The following is a 13,265-nucleotide window of genomic DNA, read 5'->3' as shown; positions in this document are numbered from 1 at the left end:
TTTTTAGTGAACTTTTTTTACATTTTTTTACTTGTTTATCTCCAAAAAACCAATAATTGACTCAAGAAACAATAATATATAGCATTTGCATGTTAAAGAATTATTATAAACTCACATTCAACTATAAAAATTTATAATCCTAGGGATATCTATTTGACATTTATGTTCGCGTCACGCTACCCACCTGTTGACTATGTCAGGTGATATAAATATAAACAAACTCAACCCGTAAAAACACGCAATAATTTAACTGAGCAGCAAAGATCTTAATAATTTTATTGTTACTAAATTTCTAAATATTCAAAAGACCATATAACTCGTACTAAATAATTATTTCAGTCGTAGTCGACGACTAGATTCTTTAAATATATCTATTATTAAAAAATAAGTGTAAGCAATAAAAAATCCAATCTTTCTCTAAAAGTTTATGGCGTTATTCTCCCGTTTAAACTCAACACTTCCTATATCAATTAAGTTTAACGAGCGTCGTTAGGATGTGCGTGAGATCGTTAAAGGGTAAAAGGAATGTTGTCACGAGAAATGTTTCGCGAACAACCACGGGGTGATATCACAGCCATTAAACAGTTTAAAAAATTAAAAATTTCCTTCTATTTTTTTGATCCAACGGATTTAATCATAAAATAAAAATTCATGAGTTAGATATCAATTTTTAATCTTTTTATTTCTGTTAGTAGTGCAATTAAACTGCTTTATATTTTTGTCTTCCATCGTTATTATATATCTCTTACGCGCGTGCCTGCAATTCAATAGACCGCCCGATAGTTAAGTATTTTTAATCTCACTGATTAAAATTTTAATCGAAATTAATAATTATAATTTTTTAATAATAATAATAAACTTTAAGAGTCAGTCAATTTTATTTTTTTTTTTATTTTTAATGGAGTATAATAAATAATCTAATGTGTAATTTTCTACTGGTAGCTGTTAACGTGGACAGTTTTATTACATGTTTTATTTTAGCAGATAGTGGTACCGTTAAAAATTTGTTGATTAGCTGTAAATCAGCTGCCGGTGATCTATCGGTAGATATATAATAGAATATTAGATAATTAAAATTTATTTTTTTTCTCAATAAACTATGATTAAGACGTATTACTTTTGTTTATGACTGTTAATATGCGTTTCTTTACTATTTCGGTGGTCTTTTAAGGTGAAGTGAAATTATTTAATTAGTGGTCGGTAAATAACAGAGAGTGATAATGATAGCATATGAAAACAATTTATTTTAATTTATTTTTTTTCTGGGTTAGTAATAATGAATAATGTTTTAGTTTTCTTGTTTGTAATTTATTTTCAATAAAAGAAAGTTTTGAAAAATCAAAGCCTCCTCAAAAGCTGACGTATTTTTTACCGAATTATAAATCCATAAACTGTAATTTCCCCAGAAAAATAACGCAACAAATAAAAAAGCACGTAAAATAAGAATGAAAACCAGCAGGTCAGTGTAATAAACATCCGGCCTAGATCTCGCCATCAAAACTACAATTGTCCAGGCGTACACGGAAGTAATTCCATATTCTATAACCTAAAATCACCAATCATCATCGTATTGCATACATAGGTATACAAAACGAAGGAATAGACTTTAAAAATCCGATTTACAGTACGTGGATCGTACTCTACTAATATAATGTCTAGTTCGTCTGAAGACACGCGCTGTGATCATACGTAATAAGAGAGTCGTTACACGATATAGAGTAGCACTTAAGTCAATTTTCGTCTTCTGCATGATATCACCATCCAACAGGATCTTTCGCAACTGTTCAACTATGTTATTCAAAGTGTCTTGCTAATTTTTTATGCTATTATTATTATTATTTATATGATTGTTGTTATTACATCATCTATCCATCCATCTGTTGTTTCTCTGTGTGACCTTGACGAGCAACGACCGATACTCCAGTTTAAAGTATACATATTTTACATTTATATTTAAATTTACATTTTATGCCTTGAGCGCAATGTTCTACCAGAAGTTTTAAAATATATAATTCATTTACGGGAAGTAACGGAAAAGTTGGGGCAATCTGTCACTTCTTTGAATTCCATGACTACTCTTTTTTTTTTCACCACATTTTCCAAAAACATGGAGACTTAAAATTGATCCTTTCTTTGAATGAAAGCTTTATCATCAAATTTTTCTGAAAAAATGCTTAAGAAGATGATATTTAAATTTACCAAATCTTTCTGTTTTTATTGTTATAAATATTTTGTAGTGAAACAAATCCTATTCAAGCAGAATAATTCCGAATCATAAATCCAAGATCCTTACTACACATCACTAGAAGCAAATCACCGCATCGGTATACTCGTTGATGCATAACAGTACGAATTGATGCGTCTTATTTTAGGTTATTTAAATTTGCATTCGTATTTTGTATCATCACTGTATAATTCAAACCACGCCTACGATATTTCATGACATAACATATTTTATATTTGTACATTTTTTTATCTTGAAACAACTCCTATGCACCGATCAGATGAGACAAGATGATGATATGCAACGGGATCTAACAAGCGGTCCTTCATATCCTTCGTGTCACTTAAAACTCCCACCGATACGTGCCCGCTAAAGACCCTAAAGACTCGTTAAAATAAAAGTTTAATGCCTCAACAGAGCTCGAGAATGTCGTGTTAAGGAGTTGAGGATAAGTTACTCTTAAACTTTTAAGTATAAAAGGATTCAACCCAATTGTATACATAATGATAATGATAATGATGTAAATTATAAATATATATAAGGATAAGTGGATGTAGCATTTGTCTTCCGGGTGATGAGGAAGAAAAAACCGAGTAAGGGAGCTGTACTTATCAATAAGTTGGCTAACTGTATATTTATATATACTAACTGATCTGACATGATGGGACATTTTAAATCATTTGGATGCTCCAAATACGCGAGGATTCGACGCAATGCTACTAATTATCCATCGGATGGATTCCGCTAGGGCATCATTAAAAGTCTAAAGTTCTCTTGTCTCTGCTCCGTTTGGGTGGCTTTTTTCGAACCGAAGTTATAATTGTATATATTGACGGGTTTTCGCGTCACGGATCTTCAGTGATCAATTTTTTGGCTCTTTTCGCCTCATTAAAATACTTTGACAATGTTTTATTTTAACCATTTATTATTATTACTGGATTGGGGTAGACTTTTTTGGAGGTGTTCTTCCGGTAATTCATCTGATAAAATTATAATTGCCAGTCAATTATTGCTTCATTAAAGGATGTTATTAATTGAACTTTTGAGACTTTTGATCTTTAATTTAATGACTTACAGCTGCAAAAGCTGTCAATTTTAGTTGTAAATTTCACCAACAATTTATTTATGAGATATTTTTAAAATTTTCATTTATTTTTTATCTTTTTGAGAGAGTTCATAAAATATTAACAAAATTGATTTAGTACTGAGCAACCTAATATTTAAAATTTCATTTTGATTAAAAAGAAATTTAAAACAAATAAATATATGCACAAAAATGTGTTAGTTAATCTTGAAATTAATTAACTAGTTTTTGATAAGACTAAAAATCTTGATAGCTTTAAAATTTTTAACAGCAAATTCACCGTATTAAAAAAATTCCACAAACTCTAAATTATTTAAACACCGAAAAATAAAAAAATGCAATTATCGCTTCGTGTAGTAAATTAAAAGTAATACTTTTATTATTCACTCAAGTGTACAGTGAAGCTAAAACTAAAAGTATAAAGTAAATTTTAATAAAACTCTAAATGGAATAGATTTTTCAAGTTGACAATCTCGTTAAATCAATAAAACACATCGAAATAAAAAAGTAACGGGTTTCCGGCGTATAGAGACATAAATGAGATATCTTTATTTTGGCAAATTGCCTGATACTTCGGGTAGATTCACAGACTCATAAATATCATGTCCAGTCATATAATTATCGTCGCGGTTTTCTATTGGACAACTGTCAAATATATATTCTTTATTTTTTTTACGCGTGCAAAAAATTGAAAACCTTGTTTTATGTTAATTTTTAGGTACTTTATTTTTAACTATCATTTTTTTTTCTTGCTTTCAGAATGCCGATAAAAAAATGTTTCTATCGTTATTCGTACTTACGACCAGCTTACAAATTATCAGCGTATCAGGACAGGAAATTTCAGTGGTTCGACATATTGACGGTGATATTTTTACTGTCGAGGGTATGTTGCTACTTCACTATTTATTATGTTTATTATTACTTATTACCATTGTTAAGCGCTATTTTTAATTTACTCAATAAAAGTATTATCTTCAAGGTTAAATTTATGATACTATTAATTTTTAATTATTGGTACTGAAAAATAGGTCATTCCAAAATAACGATTGTGTTAAGAATATGCTAAGTACTTTACTTGTTTCAACATTCGTGCGAACTATCCGAGATTTATCTTTTTCACTTTGATATATACACGACTAGTTTTATTGGAATATATTTAACACCTGTAACTGGTTAAAGCTAGTCTTCTCAATGATTTATTTATTTTTATTTAAAATTCACGATTAATAAATTATTACATTTAAAAAAAATATTTAACGGATAAAATCTTATTAAAAAATATATTTTTCAAAAAATTCAAAGCTCTTTATAGAAACTAAAATGTTAAATTTTTTATCTCAAAATTAAAAAAAAAAAAAAATAATTTTTTAACCAACTAAAAAAACCATAAATTCCTCCTAATTTCAGAGCTAAATTTTTTTTGCTAATAATAATCAGCAAAAATATTAAAATAATATAATATTTACCTAAAACTTAATTTTTTAAAATAATTATTAATACGAAAATCATATAAACAAATACCGGTATTTAACGGTTTAAATACTGCGAGCTATGAATATAAGGATTTATTTTATTTGCATGAAGGTTCTTGCGCTACTACATGCACAGCTGTCAGTAGCGGAACAGCGAATCCTTACAAACGACAAATATCCCAGGTATCTGATGGCATTAATTCATCATCATTAACATCCAGCGTAACAACGAGCCCAGTAACCACAAACACAACCTGTGTCTGTCAATGCAAATCAGAGCTGGCCCTTTTTCGTGAGGACTTGAACATTTGCGTGAGCGACATCCACGGTAAGTTATTATTACCAATATCATTTTTATCATAATTATCATCAAAAATTATCCTTTTTTTTAAATTACATTTCTTCAGGCAATACGCTAACGAAAATCTTTATATCATAATGCTGTAATAAGTGATCAATCATCGGAGACTGTTCAATTTACTCATTCAATTATAATTGTAATTGTTTCTCATAAACTAATTTTTAGTTACTGTGAAAACTTTATTTATACGAAATTAACCAATTTAAATATTTGGGTCGATGCCCATAAAACATTCCTGACATGTGAGTACATTTGTGTAGGTTTATGCTTAATAATTCATGAAAAAATAAAAAATTCACCGAGTTGGTCCTAAGACAGGTTAATTACCATTATCACTATCGCTAATTTGCAATTCAGAGGCCGTAGAAAACGCCCATTATCACCGAATTTACAATCAGGGGTTGATTTATTAACTTTCCAATTATGGAAATTTCTCTGCATATTTATCGTCAGCGCTTTTATTTATGACGTCAAGAAAAGAGAAAATGTAGAAGAATTGAGAGAAGAATAAATTTTATTTTTGTACTTTCAGTTCGTCAAAAGCCACTTTCTCGATTGTTTGCATATTTTCGATATTGATTGTCATAATTTAATTTTTTTATAGTAAAAATAATCGTATTGTTGTTAATATTTCAAAGAAAATTTACCTGATCGATGATTAACAAAAAACTATTTTATTGCAAACATTCCTTAGCGAGATCTTATTACTCCATTTTTTAAGACAAATTTTGATTAAAAAACCCCAAAAATTGATTTTCAATAAAAATTTTAATCTTTAAATTGCTCAGTACAAGGTCAATTATTTAATATTTGTAAAGTCGCTCGAAAAGATCCAAAAAAAATTTTTTTTAATTATACTAACAAAAATCCAAATTGGGATTTATTTAGCAAAAAAAGATCTTTATGATCCTGAAATAAATTATAAAAAATAACGAAATCACTTACGCTCAATCACAAAGTCTTTATCATTCAAACAAAAAATTTCTAAGTCAGATAAATATAACCGCGGCTTTAATGAACAAAAAGATGAATGAAAATAAAAGTCAAAGGTCATGCGAAAATCATATGTATACGTCCTTCTCCTTAGTGAGTCTAACACGCGAGTATAGTAATGACAATACTAACGAAAATAATGATAATACCACGCATGAAAACCACATTAGTACATTAGTATGTACAACAAACGAAATGAATAATAATAATTTTTATAAGCTGCAGCTGGACATTAATGAAACAATTTTGAAAAGTTGCGGACATTAGAGTGCGAAATTCTATTAAGACCTTCTTGTTGTTGCCACTCGGCATTTTATGTATGAAATAACATAATAATATAAGTAACGAAAGGGACATAAATTATGAAATACGAGATGTGTGGCTTGATGATATAATCTCGATAAAAATCTCTGTTAATATGAAACTTCAATCTAACTTATAAATTCATAAATTTTATCAAAAGTCCCTGAATATATAATAAGATTAATTGAAGCTTAGGGTCGTATATTCGTACGGAAGTTGATAATTACGCGACTTTGTTGTCTGAAATTTCACGAGTCGACAAAATGTTCAGCGACAAAGGCACTATTATCGTCAAAAGCGTTATTAAATTCAAAATTGAATTTTTAATTACTGATATTTATATTTTGTATTTTTTCTTGCTTGGTAAAAACCGAACTGGATTTATGGTAGGATTTTGTTAATATAATGTAATATATGTGGGTATTTACGGAGATAGATTGAATGTCGAGTTTACGGGGTCAGGGTTCAAGGGTTTCAATCCCTGCGGAGACTTTACTTAGCATCTCGACATTACTTTTACTTATATTAACATTTAGAGGAGTTTTAACTGGGAAATAAAGTTTGTTTTAATAAAAAATCCAGCAACGGGAAAACTTGCAATAGCGTAAATCACTCGTGTCCAATTGTAAATTCTAAAGATTCTAAACTAACTTGCCCACAGATAAATCACTTTATAGTTGATCTTTTATTTTTATTCAGTTAAGTTTTTTTTGGGCTTGAAATTTATTGGAAACTGATGGTTTTCATTCATCATAGATGTTTTTATTTTTATAGTTCAAGATTGTTAAAAACTTTATGTTATTAAAAAATTTCTAGACTATTGCAAGGGTCTACAATTAATTCAATTATTGCAAAACTCAAGTCTCACACGATATTTAGAGAAAATTGTATAGTGACTCACCATTCGTTGAAACTCTGCATACTCCATCCCCCATTTCTTGAAATCAGACGAAATCTATAAAAAAAAGGAAAAAAAATTCTATTGAAAATTCATTATTAATTATAAATAATTTCAATTATTTAAAATAAAATCCATAAATTTCTTTTGAGATTAAATTTTTTAACATTACTACAATTTGATTTAATTTACAAGATTAGATAAACCAGTTAATGTCAATTGATAAAACAGTACACTAATAAAACGAATAATAATAAATAAATAAGAATAATAATAATTACGAAAGATGTAGGATGAAAAATCTAAACAGTGGTAATTTTCAGAATGCAGAGTCACAGGTTTTATCAGCAATGCCGGTGTTGTGGAAAGAATTCCTTACGTATTTTTGCCGCAACTTGGACAGATAATTTATCCTCAAGCAGAAATTCAATTTCAGGGTAAGTGAGTTTATGAAAATAACGAGATAATCAATTGCTATATCTCATTATTCATTATTATATATGCGTTAACCTACTACTACTTCTCCATACAACTATTTCTACTACTAATGCTACTCCTGCAAATTTTAAAAGAAATCATTATAACGTGGTACAGGTGTTACGGCCCCAGTATGTGGTATCGCTGGCGCTCAGCAGCTCGGCAGATCAGGCTGGTCGGAGTTCAGAAATTTATCCAGCACAGAATCGCCGTTCCGACTTTTCAAAGATCAAAACAAAACGTTTATTCAGGTAAATAATTGAGTAATTTATAAACTCTATGATTTATTGCATGAAGAATTAAATTCTCTGATAATTAAATTAAATTTATTATTTTGCAGTGGATAGGTGACGTTGGACTGAGAGAATCCGCGGAAGGTAAATTAATCGCGGTTAAATTAGTCTGCAGAGATGCGTCGCCTAATTCAACAAATCCAGGTGTCTTTACACCTTGTGTCGCGTTTAGAGTCGCGGGTTCGCCATCAAAAAGCAGTAAGATAAAATTAATTAAAAAATATTTAAAAATATTAAAAAATAAGTACAAAGAGAATAAAATAATTTCTAAAAATAAAAATAAAATTTCAGATATTCGAGAAGTTTCATTCGTCTCGACTGGACCATCTCACCAAGGCCTCTCAACACTCGAATATACGGTGATAGGAATCTCAATCCTGCTGTTAGTATTGATATACATCGCAAGCGTGTCTCTGTACCTACACACCCGCAAAGCCCGCCGGAAAAGAAATGCCCGGGACTCAGAGCTGACAATTCCCAGCCGCGAGGCCGCGGGACTGATAAAAAATAATCCTCTGCTGAACCGACACTTCGAAAGTGACAGCAATAGCCTTCACAGCGAGACTAGTGACCCCGTTGGCGAGGAGTACAATCCAGCTGATCCCGACATTGGATTCGAGAAAGTAACCTCTGCTATTATTCATCCCCATGCAATGTTTGTCGAGCAAGCTAACGACTCAATGATGGGTTCGTCATCCTCCGCAATAATTGCTGAGCGCTTGCCCGAGGAAGATGTCAGGATTGTTGAGACTGCTGATACTGCTAATCAGTTTCAACAGCAATTGCATCACCAGCAGTTTGATATGTCGGTATTACCGGGTATTCAACGGAGGAAGTTGTATTTCAATCCGGCTTACTTTGATCGACAATTACTGTTGGTAAGTGAATTATTTAAAAGTAGTGAAAAATATTTAAAATTTTTTCTATGAATATTTTATCAAATAAATTAAAAAATAAAACGATAAACAATTCTAACTCTAAATTTTTCTAGGCTCCACCACCAGCAGCCATCGAATTCATCCTAAAAATTCGCGAAGTGATATCCATTGCCAAGCACAAGTTAACTGCAAAGCGTTTCATACCGACTCTTACCAAAATTCCCGAAGAAGACAGCATTAGTTCGGATAAGTGCAGCACCTCCCACAAGCGCGCAGCCTCATCAATCCGAAGTTCAGTTACAAAATCCCGGAAATCTCAAAAATGTACCGGTTGTCCAGGTTGCTTAGATACCCGGCAAATATCAACCAGTAACGGCAACCTACCTTTGCTAAATCTTCCTGACGACCATTTGCGACCGGTTGGGGAAAGCCGGGTCCGTGCTTGGCTTGAAGATATCAAGCCTCTTTCGGAATCGCGGCGTAAATTGGATAACAACAACAACAACAACTATCACTACAATGGTTTTAACAAAAATCAACTACAAGACAATTCGCGTGTGTTTGCCCGCAGTCTAGAATATCTAAACGACATTCCGCGACGAAACACCAACAGAAACTCCCTGACAACCTGGAAAGACCCGCCGATGCTTCGTACTTTCCAGAACATTGCACAAAGTGAATGTGACGACGACCAAACCAGCCAACACAGCGTCTCAAAACGCTCCACCAAGTCGATGTTTGAAGACACCAACTACGATCGGTATTGTCGCACCCGCAAGTGTACTTTACTCCAGCAGAAGATTAACACCATCAATGAAGTAAACCAAATCAATGACAAGGTTCGGAAGGCCATTGAAAATTCGTTCATCAAGCAAATGGAGGAAAATGCGGCTTTACAGAGTCAGATTGAATCAAAAATGAACGAAAGACGCTTTTCCCCCGACGGAAGCTCTGAAAAAACGAATTTCGAGTCCTTGAACTCTCTAAACTCCTACAAATCTCCAAGTAACTCAGATAAATCCGCTACTGGATCACCCTCGATGGTCCAGGTTTTGCCCGACATGATCAATGAGCTCCCTAATTCAAAGCTACAAGCGAAGAAGATAATGGACGCGGTTATCAAGGAAATGGTCCATGTGAAGTTGGACAACAAGATAGAGCGCAAGCTGCTCGACATCGACTATGAAGTGGACAGTCTTGAGCGAACCCAGAAGCGTTTGGAGTCGAACTTGCTTAATAAGCACCTCAAAAAACAGACTGAAAACCAAGAAGAGGTACAACGGAAAAATTACTACAACAAGCTACCGGAATTGGTTTCAAGAAATGAAGGTTACTCGTTAGTTAGCGAAGTTTATGTTAATGACGGGTACGCCAGTCCAGCAAACAGCGACGATTCTGGGCCAGAAATCAGCTACGAGCCGGAACAACCAGGTCATTTGACGATCAAAGTTCAGGATTCTCCAGATAATTACGTTAAGTATGATGAGTCTGAGTACGAGCCTGATACCTTGGATCGCAAGCCCATGAAGTTAAAGATCAATGGGGATGTTATCTATGACAACAAAGAGGCTAACACTGAAGTTTATGTGGATTCTCTGGAACGGCCGTCCCAGATTTTGCTGAAAAGCAAAGGAAGCTTCAGAGACGAGGCCAATTTAGATGGTACAGGCGATGAAAATGACAACAGAAACGAAAATGGAAGTGGGAATCGTAATGGGGGAAATTCGCTGACATGCGGATACGGAAGTTTGAGAGAAATCTACGAAGCGAGACTCAGGATGACTGTTGATAGTAATTTGATGAACACTAATTCACTGAACGGACAACCCACTTCTTCAATTGGAAAAAACAAGAAATACCTGACTCCTGATCTGAGACAAGCCAGGAGACAACGGAAGCAGAATCAACCTGACGTGGTTCCTCTGCCTCCTGAAGAATCAGAAGCTGAGGGGAAGTCTTTGGTGAATGGTCAGCAGGAAAATGGTTCAAAAAACGTCCTGGACAGGAGATTTACTGATACGGGTAACCCTACGGCCGGTGGATGTTCTCCTGTCGTTAATGGCGATCACGTAGGGAAGAAGAGCCGCCGAGATGGGAAGAGGGGTGCCAAGAATCCAGGAAAAGTTGAGGACTCTGGGTACCTCAGCAGCACGGACAGCAATGGCTCCAATAAGCACTTGCTGAAGTACGAATTTGGCAGTGTTTCGGAAACTGATGAAAACGAATCGGTTTGCGATGCTGCGGAGAGTGAGAGCGGAGCAGAGAGCGTCGATACTGACAGTGTGTTTTTTGGGAACTTCAGGAAACTCACGGCAGAGGACCATTCCAAGAGCTATGACTCGGGGGTAGATTTTGCCAACTGCATTAAAGATAAAGGAAAGGATAAAGACAGTTTTAAAAGCGAGGAGAGATATTTTTTCAATAGTGATAGCGAACATGAGAGCTTTGTTACTGTTTTACCGCACGAGGGTAAGAATAGTCTAGTGCTTTAATTCGTCAAAGAGTTTTAAGTTTATAAACTCATAACAAGTTCGTTAATCGGGTAATAATTTTATTTGCTTCATAAGAGATAGGAATTGTAGTTTATGATTTTAATTATAATTAGTTAGTTAATGTTTTTAGTTTTAATTATTGAAGATGTTTTTTAAATGTCTAGAGGCCGACGGTGTGCAATATTTAGGATGTCAGTTACTTTAAGTACTTATTTTTATAAAAGTAGGGTAAGGCGAGCTGGCTACAATTTAAAAAATTCTAATGGTTCATTTAAAGTTACAAAATAAAAATTGTAAAAAAAAATTAGCTATCAGATTTATGGAAGCCAGTTTTTCTCTTAAATATTTAAATGATTAAAATTGACTATTCTAGTCTTTATTTTTGTTATTAAATAATATTGTATGAATGTTTATATTTATAAATCGGTAAATTAATCAAGATATTTATAAATTAATATATTTTTTTGATAATAAGAAAATTTAAAAATGGAAGATGTCTTGCCAGGAAGGTATTAGATTTTTATAATATAATACTGTGAATTAAAATAGACTGGAATTTAAATGAATTTTACTATTATTAGTATGATTACTATTCAGTTATTAATTTATCTATTTAATAATTTAAATTATTTAAAAATTTGTTAATTTATGATTATTTATTATGCAAATTTTTAATTAACTCGTTAAATTTTTATGTTAATTTATAAGACTTTTGTTTTTTTTATAAATAATTTTTTTAACAAAAGCGCACGCTCGTACGTACCTGCCAAAAGTTTTGTTTCTTTTTTATTAATGTAACTTTTAATTTAATTATGTTTTTATTATCAGACTTTTTTTTTATTTTGTAATAAATAATAATATTTATTATAATTAAAATAATAATTGTACTTACTCCAGTAAAAACAACAAAGCTAGTAAAATAATTGTTGTATTTACTGGACATTGGGATTGAGAAATATTTATTTCTCTCCTGTTTATGGGGATTTATGGTGACAGGGTTTTATAATGGTATGTAAATTTTATAGAATAATTTAATAAACTTTATAAGTGTATTTATTACTCACATGATGATTGATGACCAAGCCCAAATTTTTTTTCCACTAGATCGCTGATAGTTTTTCAAGTAATTTTCTTAGTGTTAATTTTGTTTTTTGATTAAATAAAATAAAAAATTTTCAGATGTTTGGCGATTTTAGCACAATACTTTCACTTTGCTTTTAAATTTAAATTTAATTATTTAATTAATTCACTCAACAAATAACACACAATTTTAAAACACATTTTTATACAGACATTTTATAATACAATTTTATTTCAACTGAACACTTAACAAAGAAATAAAATGACCGCGCGCACTCGAAATTTTAAAAAGCGACGCCAGCGCTTGACCGTTGGGTGGCGAAACTTTGAACTAAAATACTGCTAAAAACTCAGAATCTTGTTATACAAAATTTTAACATAAAAACGAAACGGCTATCAATAATTATATATTCAGATTGAAGGAAAAAATTCGCCGAACAAAATGAGATATAAATTATAATTAACAACGATAATTAAGTAATTAAAATTTGGGTATCTGTAAGAGCGAAATTGACAACGACATTGCCGGGTTTCCGAAGTGTGACTACTGCGCACCCTGTGTGCGTCTCTCGAAACAAATCTCGCAATTATTTAAACTTTAATGAAACCAATCGATTATTTTTAAAACCAATGTTTTAATCATTTGAAAAATTTTTTTTTAATTTATAATTTTGAAAAATTTTTTAAAAATGTATTTTCTTTTTTTTTAA

General features: G+C 31.8%; 1 protein-coding gene across 1 annotated transcript; it reads left to right on the top strand.

The window, feature by feature from the left end:
• The first annotated feature begins 4,082 nt into the window (after positions 1–4,082).
• On the top strand, positions 4,083–12,423 carry Sha (shavenoid). Its single transcript, XM_074253943.1, has 8 exons — positions 4,083–4,191; positions 4,893–5,108; positions 7,659–7,772; positions 7,930–8,063; positions 8,153–8,303; positions 8,397–8,866; positions 8,900–8,983; positions 9,097–12,423. Exons 1-8 carry the CDS (start codon positions 4,083–4,085, stop codon positions 11,473–11,475), a joined length of 3,657 nt encoding a protein of 1,218 aa, XP_074110044.1. The 3' UTR covers positions 11,476–12,423.
• Positions 12,424–13,265: the final 842 nt, after the last annotated feature.

The sequence above is a fragment of the Cotesia typhae genome, unplaced genomic scaffold (assembly GCF_013202065.1).
Source record: "Cotesia typhae breed Kobodo isofemale line unplaced genomic scaffold, CoteBio_Ctyphae scaffold_13, whole genome shotgun sequence".
In the NCBI taxonomy this organism is placed as follows: domain Eukaryota; kingdom Metazoa; phylum Arthropoda; class Insecta; order Hymenoptera; family Braconidae; genus Cotesia; species Cotesia typhae.
The sequence above is the reverse complement of the archived record's forward strand: the minus strand, read 5'-3'. Positions and strand labels throughout refer to the sequence as shown.

Excerpts from the sequence above, each read along its gene's own strand:
- Sha (XM_074253943.1), top strand. The coding sequence starts at position 4,083 with ATGTTTCTATCGTTATTCGTACTTACGACCAGCTTACAAATTATCAGC. Across the intron at positions 4,192-4,892 it reads TGATATTTTTACTGTCGAGG|GTTCTTGCGCTACTACATGC; the intron begins GTATGTTGCTAC and ends ATTTGCATGAAG. Across the intron at positions 8,984-9,096 it reads TTGATCGACAATTACTGTTG|GCTCCACCACCAGCAGCCAT; the intron begins GTAAGTGAATTA and ends AAATTTTTCTAG.